The sequence below is a fragment of the Zingiber officinale genome, chromosome 5B (assembly GCF_018446385.1).
Source record: "Zingiber officinale cultivar Zhangliang chromosome 5B, Zo_v1.1, whole genome shotgun sequence".
NCBI classification, from domain to species: domain Eukaryota; kingdom Viridiplantae; phylum Streptophyta; class Magnoliopsida; order Zingiberales; family Zingiberaceae; genus Zingiber; species Zingiber officinale.
In genome coordinates this window covers 139742647-139765213 of record NC_055995.1, presented here as the reverse complement: position 1 = coordinate 139765213, position 22567 = coordinate 139742647, and the positions used below count along the sequence as shown (strand labels likewise).

Genomic DNA, 22567 nt, shown 5'->3' with positions numbered 1-22567 from the left:
CCTTCTCCGGTCGACCCATCCTTCTTCTATCGACCACCTGATCCTTTGACTTCCTCGTGGCGTTGCCTCTCCAGAACGGGGGTCTCTTGTTCTTATCGCCGGATCATATAGTTTAATAGGAGTGATTTTAAATAAATTAGAATAATTTTAATTAAGAATTTAAAAATATTTTAATATAGCAATACTTCAATGATTATTTTCACTAAATTATAATAAATTTAAGCTAAATTCCTAATTCTCAAACACGAAATAAGAATATTTAAGTAAAAAAATTATATATATATATATATATATATTATGTTTTAATTTTAGGTTTTGTGATTTTTTATTTTCTAAAATTTAAATTTTTTGTTTATAAACTATAATAGAGTTTATTTTTTTTTCAATATCCTTTTTTTTTTAAAGAATTCTTAAGTAGAGCTTTGGGCAAATTTGATAAAAAAAAGGACGAAAAAGGAAAAAATCGCAATAAAGAGGGCGTCCGTCAAGCTGGATGCAGAGGTTTGCTCTCTGCTGCGCTTCTTCCGAACGGCCTCTCCCCGCCGCCGGGATCTTCGTCTCCGATCCCAACCGAGTTCCTTCCGGCGCCTGCTCATCCTCGGCTCGCACCGGCGTTCCCCGAACTCTCTCCTGGCATCCTCTCTCCCAACCCTTAATTTGGACAACCCTACTGATCCACTACCCTTTCATTTTCGTTGCTCCGGTGAAAGAGCGGGACTTCGTCCCTTCCTTACCACACTCGCCACCACGCTAACTCCTCTTCCATCTGCCTGCATCACTTCGTTCACCTTTCCTCTCCGGTCCTGTAAAGCCGTAGGGCTTCCGTCGTCGACGCACCTTCGCGATCACTACCTGCTGCCCGTCGCCCTAACTCCACTCCCAGTTGCAAACGTAGATCCACGTTCTCCCGATCCTTAACAGGAACCCATTGTTGATTGCTCAGTTAGGTATTGCATTTTTCATCGTTATGGCGCTTTAATTTTTCTTTTCTTTTACTTATGTAGGGTCATTACGGATATGCATTTTTTTTTAAATTTATACAAGCATACAAGTGCTTTAAATTGCTAACAGAACCATAGAGTTAATATTGATTGACTTAGAATTTGCGTCTGGAGAAGCAGAGGAAGATGGCAGATGAAAGCTATTTGAAGACCTGGGTCTCAGACAAGCTAATTTCTCTGATAGGTTACTCCAAAAGTGTTGCTGTACAATATGTTATTAGATTATGTAAGTATGAAACCTCCGTTCAAACCTCCGTTCCTATTTCGTCAGAAAGGCATTATGTTTCTTCTTTCATGCGTTGGTAGCCAAGGAGTCATCTTCTCCTGCTGATCTTGTGCGTAAGCTTGTGGAGTTTGGTTTTTCTTCATCAACAGAAACCCGTTCTTTTGCCGATGATATGTATGCCAAGGTTCCACATAAGCAAGCTGGTCCTAGTGTAAGTTCTCAGAAAAATTTCCAAGCAAGTTGATGTATATTTCTTTGATGCTATATTTTCATTTGTTTGTTTGTTTGATTTTTTTTTTCTTTTTCCATTCTCCACAATCTCCTCTCAATTTTTTTATGGCATCCAATCTTTAGTGCACATCAGAAATTGATTTTACTTGGATCGATAGGTTATAAATGTTAGCCAGCATTTAACAGTGATATTCAATCAATTCCAGACTCATTGGTGTATACAATGCCACACTGGCTGGCAACCTAACGCGCAACCCCCGCCCTTTTTCATTCGGGCTTGGGACCAACATTGGTGTGGCTGAAATGCCACCAATACTTGATCCTATTTAATTTGATTGAAACTATATGAACTCATAGGGAGTCTATTTTTCAAAGTGAGTGGCAAATGGAGAAACCTTGAGTTTTGCAGCGACACCGCTTCATGATATTATCATGTAGTTTCATTGTGAATTTTCTCTTATGTTGAAGTTGCTAGATTAATTTAGATGATTATGTTTTGTGAACCTCGGGTGATCAACAACATAATTCTTGGGAGTTGAGATTACATTTGCAATGAGTTGAGATAACATGAGAAATGCCAGCCTTTTGATGAACTGAACTTGTGCTTCTAAAGAAACAATGTAGGGTTGAACACAAGACTGACTTTGCTTTTGTTTTTTTGACCTATATATATATATATATATATATATATATATTCTATTTGTTTCTTTTAACTGGTTTTGATCATTATGGGCGGGATTCATTATCATTGGGTACCATGAATAATATTACTTAGCCGACTCCACTTAGTGGGATAAAAACGTGGTTGTTCTTGTGTGAAATTAGTGGATTCATGGTCAGTTCCTCACACAAAACAAAAAAGAAAAAATGGTTAATGATACTATCAACCAATCAATCATGACTTTTTAAATTAAGATCCGGTGGTCCATGTAACTAAATCTCCAAGTTGAAATAATAATATTTCTAAATTAAAAAAATGGAATCGTTAGAACCATCTCATTATTTGTTTTTAACTGACTAGTAAAGTTTTTGTAGATCCATATGAATATATTCTTAAAAATATACAACTGCTCATTAATTTGATTGCTTATATATGTTTGTTCCAGAACTATCAGAGGGCTGAGAAAGAAGCATCTCAATATGCAAAGAAGCAAAGGGCTTACAAACTTCTGGATGATGATGATGATGGTGACACAGGGACGATAACACCAGCTACTGTATCTTCTGAGGGAAAGTTGGATTCTCGTCAAAAGCAATTTAGAAAGAAGAGGAAGATTGATGATGATGAAGATAATGAGGTATAACCTTCTTGTTTTCTTTTATCGATTTCTGTTCATGTTGTAAACTTCAAGGTTCTTGCCTCGTCCAATGGCTTCTTACTTTACATTGGACTTAATGTTGGAGTGCAGGATAGACATGAGGGACACGTCCAACATGTTCAAAACCAGACATCAAAAATCGACGAAGATGATGATGATGTAAGTTTTCTTTTGAGAAAGTAGTTAATAGTAATTTGTTTTAGAAACTTTTTATGACTTCATATCTGACAGGGGTATTCTTTTATTTAGTAAGTGGCTATCAATCTGGCACATGTATTAGATAGAAATTTTTAGGTTTTTCTTGTGTTGTTTTGCCAAATTGTTTAGGTTCAATAGTTTCATTATAGCTTTATTATATTGAAATTGATTGGTTAATCACATGTTTTATGGCTTGAACCCTTAGGAAAGTGATCATTATGTTTATATAATGCACCATCACACTTGTCCATGTGGGATGAATGAGCATGGAGCCTCCTACGTTCAACATGTCCCTTCACGCTCGTTGTGAGTTGGCTATGGGTCTGTTTTTTAAATTTGAGATCGATAGGATTTGAACCTTAGACCTCCTACTGTACGTTTAGACCTCCAGTTTTGATATCATATTTTGATAACATGTTGAAATTGATTGTTTTACATCTCATCTAGTCAAGTTGGTAGAAAAGAGATCAATATATTTATATAATGGACTGCCACACTTGTCCATCTGAACCAATGAGCATGGTGTTGGCGCAGCGGGGCTGGCAAGAGGGGAGGGGTGAATTGCCTGAAAAATAAGAAATACTCTCCTCGTTCTTTCAAATCTAAAAATGCAATAATAAAATAATAAAATGACAGAAAATAGAGAAAAGACTCAAGAGATTGACTTGGTTACAACCTAGGTGGTTGTTAATCCAAGGCGGTTGAAAAGCTCAGAAACAATCTCCTTCTCTGAAGGCGGAGAAGCCTTTTACATACTAAGAAAGCTTAAACGTTGCTAGGAATTGAATACTAGAGTTGATTGATTATTTCCCAGCTCCAGGGGCCATTATATAGCTTCTGGAAATTCTATCTCGAGTGTTGAGGGTGCCTTCAAAGGGATAAGCGGATAAAGTTTTTTCCGCTTGCCAACGGCCAATTTGGCCAGGTCGAGGGCGCCTTTAAAGGCATTGAGGGCGTCTTCAATGTTGTTGAGGGCGCCCTCAATCTGATGAGGGCGGAGGCGCCTCTAACAACTGTTGAGGGCGCCTCCAGCTGCTTTTCCAGCATTTCTTCATCTTCATTTTAGCTTCCGAAGTCCCGATTGCTTGCGTAATTGCGGCCAACTGAAATAGGGCTCACCCGAACCCAATTTTCGTCCTTCTCCTCGAGCAGGCTTTCGCCCCGGCTTCTCGTCCCTCGAACGTTGCGCATGTTCTTCTCGTCCATCGGTGTACTCTTCCGCAGCTCTTTCGTCCTTCGGACGCACCGAGCCTGTTGACGCCCATACCGTGCCGTCCTTCTCACTAGCCGCGTCTTCCGCTCGACTTCCTGCGCTCTTAAGCTCCTGCACACTTAGACACAGGGGTCAATAACAAACATGACCTAACCTAACTTGGTTGATCACATCAAAACAACCACAGAGATTAACAATCTCCTCCTTTTTGATGTGCATCAACCTAAGTTCAAGTTATGGTAAAAACAGACAAGTAATAAATGCAAATAAAACATTTAAGCATAAATTTGCAATATAAGTAATTACAACATTAAAATTGAAAAAAATCTATCAGTAAAAATAATTAACTCCCCCAAGTTTTAAAAACATTTTTCAGTTTAATTGAACATTTTTAAAACAATTTAAAAAAATGAAACTTTCTAATAATTGACAAGAATTTAAAATATTAAATTTATTTTAATGTTTTATCAGTTTGTCAATTAAATATTCAATTCGATAATCGACTTCCAGGCCGTGGTGAGGCACTAGGCCTTCTTGGTTATTGGATTATTAGCCACTTTTAGACAAAACCTTTTAAGGAATATAAACATTTAGGGGTACATAATTTTTGAAAATCTTTCTAAGTTGTCCCTGATGTTGTTTAATATACCAACTTAACTTTCCATAAACTCTAAGTTTTGATTTTTGAAAGTTGTTAGGTTTTAAGCATGGATCAGTTTTCAGATTTTGATTTTGCATTTTCAAATTATCATTTTCTGTTTGTAAATTATCTAACAGTATTTTTAAATCAGCAATTTTTTTTTTTTCTGATTTTACTAAGTCTTTTGTAAGAACTTTGATAAAATGAAAAGACTGTTTCGGGTTTAGAGTACGTACTTCACTTACCTCTATTTCTGATACTCCCCCTTCATCGCAGCTTTCTTCTGATGATTCTCCCTCTTTATCTATGCTCATCTCTGAGCTGGTTTCTTCTTCAATTTGATGGTTGGCCATCAGTACTAATCCCGAGAAGGCTTCGACTTCATATTCGGAGGACGACGAATCTGACCATATGACCTTCAGGGTATTGTACTTGGAGGATGTTGGCTTGTACTTTCCTTTCTCCTTTTCGTTGTTCTTTTTCTTTATTTTTGGGTAGTCATCTTTGATGTGCCCTTCTTCATTGCAATTATAATAACGGACCGTCCTTTTGTTGCGTTGATGCTTTCTCGACTGCGATCTAAATTTATTAGTCTTAATAAACTTATTGAACTTTCTTACTAATAGCACCGCTTTAGTTTCATCGATCGACGCTTCGGAGTCGGGATCGGCCATCGCAACTTGTAGGGCAACATTGAGATTTGACTTCTCTATTTGTTTAGGTTCTGCAATTCGAGATTCGTGAAGTTCGAAAATAGAAAATAAGTTTTCTAGCGTATTTACCTCAAAGTTCTTAGAGATGTAGTATGCATCTACTAAGGATGTCCATTCTGACATTCTCGGGAAGGCGTTGAGCGCATACCAGATCGAATCTCGGTTTGTTACTGATTCTCCGAGGTTATTCAGTTGAGTTATTAGTTCTTTGATTCTCGCTTGGAGTTGCGCTACCTTCTCTCCATTGTTCATCCGAAGATTTGTAAGCTGAGTCCGGAGGATGTCCCGCCTTGCTAACTTCGCTTCTGAAGTACCTTCGTGGAGCTCCAGGAACTTCTCTCAGAGATCTTTGGTGGAGTCGTAGCTGCCGATTCGATTGGCCTCTTGGGGTGGAAGAGCGCTGAGCAGATGGAATTTTGCTTTGCCGTTCGCCACGAAGTCGGTTCGCTCCTTCTTCATCCATTGGTACTCTTCTTTATCTTTTGGAATTACAAAATCGTATTTCATTGTTAATAAAATGTCGAAATTCGTTTTAAAAAATCTCCATTCGACGCTTCCATGTAGCGAAGTCTCCGTTGAATTTCGGGGGGTGAATACTTGCACCGGCCATCGTCTTGATCTTTGTTGCTTCAGACGGCGGTTAGTCCTTCTGAGGCTGTTGGGCTCTGATATTAGTTGGCGCACCGGCTTGCAAGGGGGGAGGGGTGAATTGCCTGAAAAATAAGAAATACCCTCCTCGTTCTTTCAACTCTAAAAATGCAACAGTAAAATAATAAAATGACAAAAAATAGAGAAAAGACTCAAGAGATTGACTTGGTTATAACTTAGGTGGTTGTTAATCCAAGGCGGTTGAAAAACTCAGAAATATTCTCCTTCTCTGAAGGCGGAGAAGCCTTTTACACACTAAGAAAGCTCAAACGTTGTTAGGAATTGAATACTAGAGTTGATTGATTATTTCTTAGCTCCAGTGGCCATTATATAGCTCTTGGAAATTCTATCTCGAGTGTTGAGGGCGCCTTCAAAGGGATTGAGGGCGCCTCCAAGGGGATAAGCGGATAAAGTTTTATCCGCTTGCCAACGACCAATTTGGCTAGGTCGAGGGCGCCCTCAAGGGCATTGAGGGTGCCCTCAATGTTTTTTAGGGCACCCTCAATGCTGTTGAGGGCACTCTCAATCTGATGAGGGCGGAGGCGCCTCTAACGACTATTGAGGGGCGCCTCCAACTACTTTTCCAGTATTTCTTCATCTTCACTTTAGCTTCCGAAGTCCTGATTGCTTGGGTGATTCGGCCAACCGAAATAGGGCTCACCCGAACCCAATTTCCGGCCTTCTCCTCGAGCAGGCTTCCGCCCCGCTTCTCGTCCCTCGAACGTCGCGCACGTTCTTCTCGTCCACCGGTGTACTCTTCCGCAGCTCTTTCGTCCTTCGAACGCACTGCGCCCGTCGGCTCCCATCTCTTGCCGTCCTTCTCGCTAGTTGCGTCTTCCGCTCGACTTTCTGTGCTCCTAAACTCCTGCACACTTAGACACAGGGATCAATAACAAACAGGACCTAACCTAACTTGGTTGATCACATCAGAACAACCATAGGGATTAACACATAGAGCCTCCTACCTTCAACAAATTATTATCAGGATTGTGTTATGATGCCAATTTGAGTCCTACAATTTTTGTAAAGACATGTATTTATAGTCTTCCTATTATTTTAACCTATCTTATCTTTCTAATTTCTTTCTATTTTCTTCCCTTTCTCTGAAAATCTTATTTTGATGTAAAGTTTTGGGACACTTTGGAACTTAATTAAGAATCACCAAAAGTGCTAGTGCATCCTTTTCAAGTCATGCTTTCATTTTGGTATGGTACTTGTATTATTATTTAATACTCAAAGGTCTGAAATGAATTCTGGCAAAAACTAACACGATAGTGGTTGATTATTTACACTACAAACTGAAATTGTTAGACGGATTCAGTTTTAGTGCAAAGTAGATACCGGTTGGTTGTCTTGGGCAAAAATCAAAAGGGCGCCCTAGATTATCACAATGTTCAAAAGGGTGCCCCTTTTATAATAAAAGTCAAAATAATGCTCTGCGATATTTCTCTTTCGAAAATACACTTATTCCAGCGTTGTTGTAGCAACTACAGAGTACTTGCTACTACATGTTAAAATAAACTGATCTAACAACAGTTTTATGTGATTTTGTCCATGTTGAAGTGATTTTGATCAAATTTAAGCAATTTTAACCAAATTGGTAAAATGTTTTTTACATAGAAGTAAGGTTTAAAATCTCGAATGGTGACAAAATTTCGGTCTTTGATTGGAACAATACTGTTTTAGAATCGTGTCGATGTTTCGACGCATGGTGTCAATAATGGATTGAAATTGAAAAAGGAAGGAGATGAAACATAAGAAGAGAACCTTGTCTTTCTTGAGCATGGTTTTAAATCTTATACCATATCAGTAAAACAATCGTAACATATCATTTCGGGAAATTACTTAAACTCTATACCACTTAGCACACATAATGTCTCATTCCTTTGTTTCATCTTCTTTAACCTCCAATCTGCCATTGATATCATTATCATGTATTGAAGCATTGTCATGATATTGGAATAACATCTTTCCGGTCAAAAACCAAAACTACAGCACAACTCGAAATTTTGACCCTTGATGCCAAGTGGTATTGAGTTTTGATGATTTACCGAATCGATTTTGACCATTTCATTTGGCATAGTCCGAGATTTCAAATCATGTATAGAAGTGCTCTATGTATAGTATTTTTGACCAATTTGGACTGAAAAGAAAAATGATTTACTTTAACACGTTTAACTGCTTGACTGTAGATATCGATGGAATAAGAGTATTTTCGGAATGAGAAATATGTTGGGGCGTTGTTTTGATTTTTTTGAAAAAGGGATGCCTTTTTTATGAAAAAAGATAATTAGGGACGTCCTTTTGATTTTTGCCCTTTTGACTCTGTAGACTGGTATTTACTACAGGGAGTTAGGATTGTGATCAAATTTAAAAGGCCTATCCATACATTAGATATCATGAAATTAGACTGGGATCCATTTCCTATTTAGGTCTTTTGGGATGCATTTCCTTTAATCAATTCGGATTCATTTTTTATATAACCCAGTCTCATGTTCTTGATAGCATTATTTTGAGTTGGCTTGAATCTAGTTGCTTCTGTATATTTTCTTGGTCTTTCTTTCTTGTTATTCTTATCTTGTTTTCATTTTGGTCTAGAAAAGAATTATTAGTATTTTTGAAGTCTGTTTCATCTGTGCTGACCAAACTGGAACGAGATATGAAACCATTATTTAATACTTTTGCTCTGCCTGTTATCTTGATAATAATTTTGAGAGTTTGTCGCATGACTTTGGTTTTGTACATCTATTCTCATTTTCTCCTTGATAATTTTATTTTGAATTGGTTGGTTCCTTTTTTTCTTGTGCTATTTCTGTTGCAGTCACTTTGGTATTTTTGAACATTGATTGTTGTTGGATTAGTTTTTTCCCTTGTCATCAATGTATATTTTTCAGATCAATTTGGCTGAGAATGCTTAGTCTAATATTATAAATTTTATTCTGAAATTATTTATCTGTTTAGCTTCACTTTCATGCAATCTTCTATTGGTTCTTTCTAATTTTTATACAAGATGGGTATTTATGTCCAAAGTGCTAACAATGATGTGTGGTTTTCTCTCACCTTTATAATTTTTCCTACAATGTGTCCTTTGTTGATTATGTAATCAGTGTGATAGCAAGATTCAATTATTTTTCTTTCTTAAATTCAACACTCTAACTGTGCAGTCAGAAGAAGAGAGGAGGCGAGATCAAGAAGAAAGAGCACAATTAGAGAGGAATATCAGAGAGCGAGATGCAGCTGGGACACGAAAGGTAAGGAAACTTATGCCATCTTTGTATTCCCCTAAGTTTGCAGATTGGAATTGAATGATTTTTTAAGCTACTCCTTTCTGTGCACTCTTATGAAGTTATAATTCATAATTCTGGGTCTTTACTTTGCCAATAAAATCAATGGCATCTCCTGATTTTCTTTGTTGCTAATCAAACATTTTTGTACTACAAGCTTCTAATGCTTTGAAAGACAAATTTCCTATCTTTGCTTTCAACTTGGGGAAAATTACGATCAAAGAGGCTGACTTGAATCTGGAGGGTAAAATGAGAACACCCCTTACATCTAAACCCTTTTTTACCATTAGTAAGAACCTTTTCAGTTGCTTATAAAAAAGTAAGTCTTGTTGAACTTCAATATCTACGAGATTATTAGATAACTGACAATTGGCACATACATTTTCTCCTGTTGCTTCTCATGGGTTTTGTTTGTCAAACTAAGGATTTGGCTCAAAATTGCCCAATTTTTGTCCTAGAATTTATCTGAATTTCGAATAACCCTATAGTAGGTTTCCATAATAAGGCTCAGTCGAATGAATTGATGAAGTCTATACCTTTTTTAGTTCTAACAAGTCCCCCCTTGGCATGAAGGTCCACTTAGAATTTTCTTTTACTTATTTTGTTTGTCTGGACCTGTTTAATTGGTTTGATAAATTTTTGTATTGGAAAAATATATTGTGTTCTCATAAGTTTGAATGTATTGGATGAATCTTGTTTCAATAAGAAATGCAGCTTTTATTTGCAGCAAGCCAATATGAATATCAACATATATGCATTCCCCGTGCCTTTTTTTTACAATGGAACTGGAAATAGTTGAATGGTTGACTTTCCCTCATTCTTTTATCAAATTATATAATTTTATAGTCTCAATATATTATATGTGGCATATACTTAAATTGGCCAGATACCGGAAAGTGTGCTTGTGTTCAGTAACTTAATTTGTTTGAGTTCCTGGAGAAAAGAACTGACTAATCTGATTTGTAAATTCTATTTTGTATCTTCTTCGAATCTACATCTATAGTTTAGTAAACTTATTTTATTATTCCATAAACACATAATGTCTCCTTCAATTATCTATCCTTACGTGTCTTGTGGTTATCCGTTTGTATTAGTAGAATTAATTTACTTAATCATTCAGTTAAATTCTAGTTCATTAATTTATTTCTCAGAGCTAGCACCTTTTATCTTCCTCCAAAATCTGCAAATTACATTTTTCATTTTAATTTCTCTTTAATGGTCTCTTTGTATTTCCTTTTAAAATAGTTAATGGAGCCAAAATTGACAAAGGAGGAGAAAGGTATGATCATTTGCCCTTCATTAGTTCAGTTTTTCTTTAAATGATTCTTACTTAACTATTACCATTTCATTACAGAGGAACAAATTCGGAGGTCAAAGGCTCTTGAGGATAATGATACTTTGGAATTAAGGTTCTTATACTTGCACTTAAAATGCATCCAGCAAAGTTTTTACATCATTACATTTTATCATTTTACTATTAATAATATGGTGGGTCTGGTTGATGCAAGAATTTTTAATTTTTTCAATCTTTAGAATTAGTTGAAAATATTTGTCCTTCCTTTCCACTAAACGAACTATACATAGCTTACAAAGATTTATCTTAGTTGACTTGTGAATGTGAAGGTAATATGAAAAGAGAAGGTAGGATTCCTAATAACGACAACCATGTGAGTTTATCAAAGTGGTTATGTACCTGCAAAACTTTGGAAAAGGCAAGAGGGAAATTATTAGTTGCAGTAATTTCCAGTGTCAGATTATATAAGTTTTAGCACTTGCTGGTGCTGATTGATCTTCACATTAAACTGTAATTTTGCTTCTCATAACAGGAAAGTTTCGAGGCAAGTATATTTACAGAAAAGGAGGGACCAGAAGCTCTTGGAACTCAAGTATGCTAGAGAAGATGCATCTTACTTGCCTTTGTCTTTCTTAAACTTCATTTTCTCTTCATTCTGACCACGGGTGCACTTTGCTTATTTATGTCTATATGACATTTGATGTGATAAGAGGATTCTGAATCTATTTGATTTGATTGCAATCCTAGGGATGAGATTGTTGATCATGAATATATATTTGAGGGTGTTAAACTGACTGAAGCAGAAGAAAGACAACACAGGTAATTATGATTAACTTTTTCTCTTTTTCCAGAGTTGAAAACTGTACATTCTCCATTAATTTCATTTACTATAGTTAACTTTTTTGTCCTTGTGCAAAATGTAGCTATGAAGAGTACCATGTGTGTCTGTCACTTTGCAGTGTTCCCAAGAATTACCAATTCTTGGAATTGCTGATTATTATTTTTCTATTGTTAGCTTCTTTATTGCCCTAGTAGGATAAGACTTGGTTGTTGTTGTAGCTTCTTAATTGCCAATTTCCAATAACTTTACTGCTTCTTGGCCCTTGATACTTGGTTTCTTCATCTTCTATGCATGTCAGACAACTTGAACTATATGAGTGCCTGATATTTGTGTCTGACTTTGACTAACATAGTTCTTAGCTTGACTGGACCTTTCAAACACTTCCTGGATTCCAATTTGTTTTTATGCGCTTGTATAACAAATGAGGAACAACATTGAACCTTTCAGTTTCAAGGACAAATAAAATATGGGCTTTCAAACCCTTCCTGGATTCCATTGTATTGGCACATGTATAACAAATGAGGAACACCATTGCATCTTTTAGTTGGGGGAGAAATAAAATGTGATGTTCATCATAATATACCATCTGAATTATGAATTTTAGATTTCCATAATTATGCATTGCAAATTTTCATTTTAGTGTAGACTACAGTTTGTTCTCATCATGTAATTCGTCATTTTTTGGGATAAGTATAAATGAACATTATATAATGCCACGAAGTGTGCTACTTATTTGATCAGTGTACATGATATTCTGCATAGCAATCTCTCAATATGAAACAACATGTTCTTGTGATAGATGGAAACATATACATCAATCGATATAGATGGATATGATATTTTTTAACTCCAGACTGAATTTATGCATTTGAGGAAAGAGAGAGATCAGTTATGATGTGCCTCATAAGGAATATGATGAATTGCCACAGAAGACAAAATCCACTATACCCAAGGCACCATGATATAAACCTCATGAGAAATTCTTACCTAGTAAAGTTTGATTTGTATGCTCCAGTTAATATCTCTCTGCTTTGGGAATTCCTTTCTCAATTTTTATTTAACATCTCAAGAGAAGTAACTGATTAGCAGTATAAGTTTACACTTTATGCTGTCTGTCCTGTTAAGAAAACTTGTGTTTCAAGCACATGTGACAATTATTGTAAAGTCCTTGAACTCTTAAGCACAGAGGAAAGGACACTCTATTTCACTGTTGGAATAGCTAAAATAAACTTTCAGTATATATAAAAAAAGGCAGGTTTATCTTCTAATGATTGAAGATTTTTTGGGATTCTATCTGAATACGACCCAACAATCTATGCTAATGGTAATATATCAATATACCTGCTTTCGACTCTATGAAATTTTACTTAATTAATCCTTCCAGTTAGTTTTTGCAATCTACCTTCTACCTAGAGACTTATCTAGGCTTCTCAAATATATTATTTTATCAATCATTTCTTATTCATTTAATTACGTGCTTAAATTTATTTCGAAATTTAATTTTCTGTTACATCCTATTTGCCTTTTAAGGTTCAAAAAACAAATTTATGAACTCGCATCAGAGCACATAGAGGATGTGGATGACATCAATGAGGTAATGAAGCAACAACTACTGACTGTTTTTTATGCCTGTCCTTGTCCCTTAAAATTTACTTTTTTTATTCACTTTAATTGTTTTTCACTAGTTCCATGTCCACGACCCTTTCTTGATATTCAAATCTAGAATGCTATGTTTTTCCACTATGGTTTACATTCATTCTGTAGTAATGTTTTGTGCTAGTGCAATCATTTAATTTTAACATAACTAGGATTGCATTACCTTACTAAGATTTGAGCTCGTACAATTCAGCAGCACGAGAAGCATAGCATTGGAGCAACATGCTACTTCTTAGATGTGTTTCTAGCCATTTTGAGCAATAATTCATTCTGATTCTTTAGGGCATGGATTTTACTGCATAAATTAAATTTTGGTACATTCATTATGAGACTTCATTGTTATCCGAAAAGTCATTTATGGTTGCGTATTTAAAGGCCAAAGTTAGTTCCTATTGCAGAGTTCAAGAGGTATTTTTATATATAGTGATAAGTTTTAATTTCTTTTTTTGTTTCTAAATTCAGTTGTCTTAGCCACAAAATTAAACACCATAGTAAACTACATCTTGCCTCTGTACTTTACAAATATGACCGAACACGATATGCTGTCTTGCCTCTATACTTTACAAATATGCTGACCTGTTTTAAAGGCCCTAGAGGCTATCACATTGATAAAATTTGAAGACTAGTTGATTGTCTTTGCAGCATGTTTCATTGTTTCTTGCCAATCATAATGCAGTATAGGATGCCTGAGGCATATGACCAAGAAGGAGGTGTAAATCAAGAGAAAAGATTTGCTGCAGCTATCCATAGATACAGGTATGATAGTTTGTGCACAGATATCATTTTTCATTTGGACTTTCTTAGTTGAACTCATCTTTAACCTTCTCACCATTTTTATTTCATTGCTGTAATACTCTATTCATATGTGCATTTTTTATTTTTTTGTTGGCTAGAGATCCTGGTGCTGGAGATAAGATGGACCCTTTTGCTGAACAGGAAGCATGGGAAAACTATCAAAGTGGTACGGAGATATTTTTTTGTTTGAACCAACTTGTTCTGTTTATCCTTTAGTTGTAGTACTAAAGTCAAGTTCCAATGTTGGTTATGCAGGGAAGGGAACTTTAAAATATGGTTCGAGGAACAAGCAAGCTCCTGCTGACTATGAGTAAGTCATTTCTTTATTTCTTGTATTTGTTTCTACAACTGTGAAATTCTAATTTGCTTTCCCGCCAATGCTTGGTACGTCAATGCTGATTGCCATGTACTTGTAGCCAGATACTATTATCATCTTTCATTTGATGATTGTTAGACACAGTCAAGTTACTTCTACTTCTTGTTCAGGTTTGTCTTAGAAGATGGTATTGACTTCATCAAGGAGTCCATTATGGATGGAGTCAATGTATGTGACAGAACAAACATTCTTCTTATACAATTATTGTGAGATATCTGTCTGGTTCTAGATATTCCTTTATTTGATAATTTAATATAAATATATTGACAGTTTGAAGATGAAATGTCTTCTGAGAAACCTGATGATTCAACTGCAAAGAATGCATTGCAAAAACTTCAAGTATGTTATCTTTTGAGGATATATTTGGCATTTATATACTTCATTTTTCCTATTTGTTGAATGAAGATCTTTTATTTTTTCCTAAATCCTTAACTAATTATCTTTATTTCATTGTTTAAACTGCTTGTTTCTTCATGCTTTTTTTGCCAGGAAGAGAGACAGACTCTGCCAATTTACCCTTATAGGGATGAATTGCTCCAAGCTATTCATGACCATCAGGTTTTTAAGTCTATTTAAATATATTAATTCTGTTTTCCGCTGGCTTTTTTGTTTTTTAGACAGAAGATGTCCATTGAGGTTTCAAACTTGAAGTACCATTATGCTTTTTTAATTAAAAAAAAACTGTAAAGACAAGTATATGATGGTTTTTGTTAAACAATTCTGGTTATCTTTTGTGTTATAGTTTGGAAACTTCTTGACCATGTGTCCTTTTCTTATCCAATTTGGAAGTTATGGTGCAAGGAATTTATTAATTCATTTATCTGCTTTATTTTTCTTGTGGTCATAGAAAAACTAGAACATGGGAAGCTATTTATCTGGAGAGACAAATGTATGCTCTCAAATCTGTCTGATTTTCATGTCTTGCAATGATGTTAAATGATTTGTTATATTTGAGCCTGCAGACTTGTTAATTATATAATTTCATGTGTTAGTTCTTCAGTCACAAGAAATTTATTTTAAATATTCATCCATCTTCTTTTATTTTACTCTTGCTACATGTTTCATCTCTCTCTTTTTGTCTAATGAAAACAACTTTTTTTGGCGAGATGCATTTGTTATTTGTTTGCAACTAGTTTCTTCTATGCCTATTACATTGTATTTTTGTAAAGTAGCGGATTCACCATCATTGCCTCCTGTTGTGACATCATTTTGATTTCTATTTAATAGGTCATGGTCATTGTTGGAGAAACAGGTTCCGGTAAAACAACTCAAATACCACAGTATTTACATGAGGCGGGATATACAAAACACGGATTGGTAAATGGATAAACCTTCTTTATTGCCAAGTTACTCTTGTTATATTGTATTAGCTCTATATACATTTAAAATACACATGCAATTTGTGTCTTTTTCGTTTCATTTGCCGAAGTTTTTTAATATTTCTTATTTAGTTTCCTATTTTGCATCTCATTGTCTATTTTGACTTAGGTTATTTCACATATTAAAATTTGTTTGTTTCAGTCGACATGAGTGAAAGTTACCGCTTCATCTACAATTGAAACTGTCACTGCCTTGGCACAAAGGGATTGTCTGTATCAGCCAAACCCTAGCGGTACCAATTGATACTAACCCCGTCTCAATGGGTTATTGGCTTGGACAAGGCTTCATTGGGAACAATAGAAGTGTTGAGTTAAAAATTTAAAAATTATATTAATTAATTAATTAATTATAATATTAATGTAACATATAGTTATATTGATAATGATGCTATGGTATAGTGATAAGCACACCTTGGGGCTCCCCATGTACCCAGGGTTTAAAACTCAGGAAGCGCAAGAAATTCGCCTCCCGCATTTGAACCATTGGGACCGTTGGACCATTGTGCGGACTTCCACTTGCGCTTTCGGATTTATCCTAGTGGCCCGTGAGAAACTTCCATGGAGCCGGGCTGGACCGGTCACGACTTCCACTTGCGCTTCCGGATTTATCCTAGTGGCCCGTGGGAAACTTCCGTGGAGCCGGGCTGGACCGGTCACCTCTAGGACTAGTTGGATCATAAGACCTACATAGTTGGATTAATAATAATAATAATAATAATAATAATGAATGTAATCCAAAATCATTACCAGTTAAGTTAGATTAATATTGACTTGTGCTGAAGTGTGTTGAACTGCCTCTAGGTCAGAAACTCTATTATGAAAGCAGTGGTTCTATAATGACAACTAGATTTCCTTGCCGGAAAAATGAACTTCCTTAATTCTGTTTCAGAATTAGATATGAAACTGATAGCATTATCTTTGTAATTGGTTTTTAAAATCTTTTAGCAAACGGGCCTTTTGAGCTGTGCGGTTTAGTATTTCTTCCTTTTCTGCATGAGCATGTGAACTTGTACTATTCCATGGAGAGGCATGCAAGGAGAGGATGCTGGAAATTGGAAATTCAATGTTGGTTATCGATGGACTTTGACTCTTTTCCCTGTTTAACCTAATTACGTTGTTAGCACACTTGCATGTGACCACTGACTTTGTATGTCATATTATTATCTTTGCTATTCCTGGAGGTGAATGCTGGAAGTTGGAATCTCGGTTGCTGATGATGAAGTTTAGCCCATTTTTCCCTAATAATGTTGTTGGCATACTTGCATGTGATAATTGTTGGCATGTCATAATACTTGGATCTTTCTATTCTAGGTTGGATGTCACTAGTATAGTTTTTGTAGTCTTGGTTATTGTAGTTAATACTTCTTCCATCCTAATGATATTCTACTTCCCTTTCACTTGATTTAGGTTGGTTGTACTCAGCCACGGCGTGTTGCAGCCATGAGTGTGGCTGCAAGGGTTTCTCAGGAGATGGGGGTCAAACTTGGGCATGAGGTCTGTTTACTTTTCCATTTCCCCATATTCTTTACAACTTGCATGTGTATTTTTAGGTTGACCTAAATGCTGCAGTGTTTTTTAGGGTCCCCATAGTTGATTCTTTTTTTCCTTTGATCTGAATGTATAGGTTGGATATTCAATTCGATTTGAAGATTGTACATCAGAAAAGACTATTCTCAAATATATGACTGATGGAATGTTGCTCAGGGAATTCCTTAGTGAACCTGACTTGGCTAGCTACAGGTATGTTATAGAAAATTTAATTCAGATAAGTTCTTTCTTTTTGTTGTTCATTCAGGGTTGTGATTGTCCTTTATTTTTTGTGTGTCAAACACAGTGTTATAATGGTTGATGAGGCGCATGAGCGAACTCTGTCAACAGACATCTTGTTTGGATTGGTAAAGGTAAGTAGTCTGTGGGACGTTATGTGTTCTTTGTTTTTCTTTATAAGCTGTCTTAAGCATAAGTAATATGTTATCTTACAGGATATAACTCGTTTCCGCAAAGATCTTAAGCTCCTTATATCAAGTGCAACACTGGATGCTGAAAAATTCAGTGATTACTTTGATTCTGCCCCAATTTTCAAGATACCAGGAAGACGATTTCCTGTAACAATAAATTTCACAAAAGCACCAGAAGCTGATTATATAGATGCTGCCATTGTCACAGTACTTCAGATACATGTGACTCAACCCCCTGGGGATATTCTTGTATTTCTTACAGGTCAGGAGGAAATTGAAACGATTGATGAAATACTTAAGCACAGGACAAGGGGTTTAGGTACAAAGATAGCAGAACTAATAATATGCCCCATTTATGCAAACCTTCCTACTGAGCTCCAGGCAAAAATATTTGAACCTACTCCAGATGGTGCTCGTAAAGTTGTGTTGGCTACTAACATTGCAGAAACGTCCCTTACAATTGATGGCATAAAGTATGTCGTGGATCCTGGATTTTGTAAAATAAAATCATACAATCCACGAACTGGTATGGAATCATTGTTAATAAATCCAATCTCAAAAGCATCAGCGATGCAAAGGGCTGGAAGATCTGGACGTACTGGCCCTGGAATGTGTTTCCGTCTTTACACTGCATATAATTTTCAGCATGATCTGGATGATAACACTGTACCAGAAATTCAAAGAACAAACCTTGCTAATGTTGTACTGACACTGAAAAGTCTGGGGATCAATGATTTGGTAAATTTTGACTTCATGGATCCTCCACCCTCAGAGGCATTGCTAAAGGCCCTTGAACAACTTTATGCTCTCAATGCATTAAACAGCCTTGGTGAATTGACTAAGACTGGAAGGAGGATGGCAGAGTTTCCACTAGATCCCATGCTATCGAAAACGATTGTTGCTTCAGAGAAGTACAAGTGCTCTGAAGAGGCTATAACTATTGCCTCAATGCTTTCTATTGGTAATTCAATATTTTATCGTCCGAAGGACAAACAAGTGCATGCTGATAATGCTAGGATGAATTTTCATACTGGGAATGTTGGGGATCATATTGCCTTGCTTAATGTACTATACAACCACATGTTCTGTCTTAAATATTTTGGTTAATTTATTTCTATGCTTAAAAAAAAATTCAATTTTCTTGTTTTAGGTTTACAATTCTTGGAAGGAAACTAACTACTCAACCCAGTGGTGCTATGAGAACTATATTCAGGTATAAAAGTTGTTTTTAATTTTTTTTTCCCTTGTCTTGAACATTTCCTATTTGTCTTTTGGATTGCACTTGGATGTGTTAAGCTCAAATATTGAATTTGTTTCTATAATAAATGTTGACCTCCATGTCAGGATTCTATTAGTTTTGCACTATGATGCCAATATTATTGTCACATGTCATTTATCATTTATTTAGATGGTAAATCAAATCAATCATTTATTTGAGATCTTGAGCCACTAGCCTGATTTCTCTAGTACTCATCCTGACCAACTCTTCCTACCTTGTTCCCGTCACTCAAGCAAACACTTAGTTGCCAGCTTTTTTCACAACCATAATACCACCGGCAGCACTTTATTTAAAATTATCTTTGGAATATGACACCACGGTGAACAAAGTCCATGATGATCTGCAGTTTCTGGAAATTGTCTTAATGTGTAGATTATTGAAAACTCATCTTTGGAATATGACAAATCACAATGAACAAAATACACAATGGTTTGCAGTTTCTGAAAATTTTCTCTTGAGAAGTTATTAACTGAGATTAAAACTGGCAATCGGTGGTGTTTTCTTGGAGCAAAATTTATTATTTGCTTTTCTGTTTTGATTGCTTAATTGGATCTATTGTCTCAGTGAAATATAAATTATCCACTGTTCTTGCACAATTTCTGTACTAAACAACCTTCCACTAGTTCTAACTTGACCAAAGTTATCCAGGATCTTCAATCCTTGAAATTTTTAATATTCGTGTCAGTTTTCTTTCTTATTGTCATTTTTCCCCCCATCAGGTCCGTAGTATGAAGCGGGCAAGGGATATCAGAGATCAATTGGAAGGTCTCTTAGAAAGGGTTGAGATTGAACCAACTTCAAACCTGAGCGACCTAGATGCAGTGAAGAAGGCCATAACTTCAGGTATGGCATATTGTTGTATTTCCATTTTTCTTCTTATTCTATTATGTGACCTAATTTATTGTTCTTGCAGGATTCTTCCACCATTCAGCAAAACTGCAAAAAACTGGTGCGTACAAAACAGTCAAAAATCCTCAAACGGTGCATATTCATCCAAGCTCTGGTCTCGCAGAGGCAAGTTAACTCTTGAAATGATGTAACTACAACTGAGTTTAGATTGTTAAAGAAGTTTTTAAATATATGACTTGCAAGAAATTTTGAATTCCCTTACTATATCTGTGAGATATTTTGGGTTCATCCTAATATTTTAACTCATTAAACTCACCACAGCCAAATAAATTTAAAGATGTTCCTCGGTAATAAAAGGCTACCTTTTATGTTGGATAATCTGATATTTTATTTTCACTTATTTTTTAGGTGCTACCACGCTGGGTCATTTACCATGAACTTGTACTTACAACGAAAGAGTATATGCGACAGGTACCACTTTTTCCACTAGATACTTGATGGATATGGTACATATAATGTCAACATTTTCGTGCAGGTCACAGAATTGAAACCGGATTGGTTGATAGAAATTGCTCCGCATTATTATCAGATGAAGGATGTTGAAGATGGTACTATACTTATTCTTAGTTCTCTTTTGCGTTATTATTCAAATACTCATTTATCATTGTATTTTCTTCGATAAGCTGTTGAAATAAGATCTATTGTGGCAGCCTCAACAACGAAAATGCCTCGTGGAAAAGGGCTAGCAGCAGATTAAATACTAGGTGGCTGAGCCATGGAAGATGTTCATCTGAGAGGGAAACACCAGCTTCTTTTCTGCAGATGGTTTCCCTTAAACTTGGCATGCTGTCCTTTATTGCAAGAGAAGAAGAGTAATCCCTCTCCTTCATACCGAGTTTGTGTACATACAGATGCAAAAATTTGTCTGATAAGTCACCACTATGCAGAAGATAGAATATTATGTAGAAGTTGAGGCATGTAATTAATATTGATCATGTTGAGCTCTGATTTCATAGATTATAGCTAACTTGGAGCTAGTGTTTAGGGATTGACAAATTTTGGTAGTATTTACTGCTGTAGATTGTTCGTTTTTTTTTTTTTTTTTTTTTGTATTTTAAAGGTTCGATGAGCAGTCTGTAACAAGTTATGCAATCAAAGCTATGGTTTACTGTTGACTAGTTGCAAAAGTTGGCGGTGCTATACTGGAGCATGCATATACAGGTCAGCTACATAGCTCTTTTCTCAATCATTTTGAGTTCTATGTTACATTATCTTCTCTCTTTTGTGTATTTTGGGCTATCGATAGATTGTTGTTTTTCTGGTTGATATTTATTGCCGTAGTGTTCCCAAGGTTATAGAGGCTTTAGCGTAACACAATACCTGTTTCAATCATGTTCCGATGAATTTAACACAGCATCGAAGTGAATCTTTCCAAGACAATGAGAACTTTTGGTAATTACTATGCCATACTCATCTTTATTTGATTAGGACGACTGGTAGTTACAAAGGTGAGTTGAAGGAGGTTTCAACCTCAAAGCTTCACATTCATCAACGTCCGTATCGAATCCATAGGAATCACCTAACTCCACCATTAGGAGAGAGTAAATTAGTAAATCGAAATTAGCTAATATAGGAAAAGGTAACTTCTCGATCTTTGCCGAGATTTGATTCTAGTTTAATTTTATAAATCTGTCATGTGATAACTAATTTGACTGTGTCTTGAGACAATAATTTCCAAACTAGAGCAAGTAATTGAAATTGCTTTACCTTTTATTGGTTTAGCTTTACGTACGAGAAAAATAATAGACAAGGTTCAAATTGTTGAAAAATTGAGTAACTTTACAACCAGAAACCGTATCAACCAACTCAACCTGTAACAAGGAGGACACATTTCTAGAGCTTCGAAAAGCCTCAATTCCACTTCAACCTGTGATTGCTGAGGTAGAAACCGGGAACTTTAACATAGAAATATATAGAGCTCCGCTAGCTATATAAATATTGAGAGAGAAAGAGTGTGGCTGAATGGCCGGGATGCTCAGAAGTGATCTGGACATCCTAAGTGCATTCGCTTTGGGGCGTGTTTGAATTACTTCCGGATGCCTTGACCACTCAGTCACGGATGATTGGCACGGACATGCGGTCAGGGAGCCAATCAAAACCCATATATGAGAATGATATGGTGCTTACCTCCGGTACCCGACTGAGTGAGCGGGGTGTTCAAAAATGATCCGGGCGTCGAAAAGTGTACTTAGTCATCCATAGAGTCACGCATGGGATATGTTGCGCATCTCACTTCCACGACTGTGTTGTGCGCAATTGAGTGAGTCAGGGTCTTCAGAAGTGATTCGAGCGCCCTGACTCTAAGTCGCATAGCAAAAGTGGGCACGAGATGATGTGTAGTATATCAATTCTCTCTCTCACAAAATAAGCCTACATTATGAAAAAAAGGACTTTCAAAATTACTGACCTGAAGAAGTGTGCTAATACCGATTGCGGTCTTCATCCTTCCATCTTCTCCCTCTCCAGCTTCAGTAACTCCGAAGTGGAGAGGATAAATCCCATACATCTCTGCAACAAGCAACCTATAAACTTGAATCATGATAACCGGATTACTTGCTTTCATTGAGAAGGAGAAATTATGGAAGTCTAGCTTCCGTCATATGCTGG

At 36.1% G+C, this 22567-nt stretch overlaps 1 protein-coding gene across 6 annotated transcripts; it reads left to right on the top strand.

Moving 5' to 3' along the window:
- Positions 1-474: 474 nt before the first annotated feature.
- On the top strand, positions 475-21008 carry LOC121986401 (pre-mRNA-splicing factor ATP-dependent RNA helicase DEAH1-like). Of its 6 annotated transcripts, none has more exons than XM_042540334.1 (28): positions 475-942; positions 1122-1227; positions 1308-1438; positions 2565-2756; positions 2868-2936; positions 9354-9440; positions 10719-10752; positions 10828-10882; positions 11300-11359; positions 11515-11586; positions 13139-13202; positions 13941-14020; positions 14158-14225; positions 14315-14369; positions 14546-14603; positions 14706-14774; positions 14925-14993; positions 15663-15752; positions 17222-17308; positions 17439-17554; positions 17649-17715; positions 17797-18837; positions 18923-18985; positions 19771-19894; positions 19965-20065; positions 20309-20371; positions 20436-20508; positions 20611-21008. In XM_042540334.1, the coding sequence occupies exons 2-28, from the start codon at positions 1128-1130 to the stop codon at positions 20655-20657; spliced, it is 3135 nt and encodes a 1044-aa protein (XP_042396268.1). In that variant the 5' UTR covers positions 475-942; positions 1122-1127; the 3' UTR covers positions 20658-21008. The 6 variants fall into 6 exon arrangements, with proteins under 6 accessions (XP_042396268.1, XP_042396265.1, XP_042396267.1 ...); XM_042540331.1 differs by having other exon boundaries at positions 1101-1227; XM_042540333.1 differs by having other exon boundaries at positions 475-947.
- Positions 21009-22567: the final 1559 nt, after the last annotated feature.

What these genes read in the sequence shown, in the direction of transcription:
- LOC121986401 (XM_042540334.1), top strand. Translation starts at nt 1,128, where the DNA reads ATGGCAGATGAAAGCTATTTGAAGACCTGGGTCTCAGACAAGCTAATT. An exon ending in ATAAGCAAGCTGGTCCTAGT is followed by an intron (nt 1,439 to 2,564) that starts GTAAGTTCTCAG and finishes TGTTTGTTCCAG; the next exon opens with AACTATCAGAGGGCTGAGAA. An exon ending in ATGATGATGAAGATAATGAG is followed by an intron (nt 2,757 to 2,867) that starts GTATAACCTTCT and finishes GTTGGAGTGCAG; the next exon opens with GATAGACATGAGGGACACGT.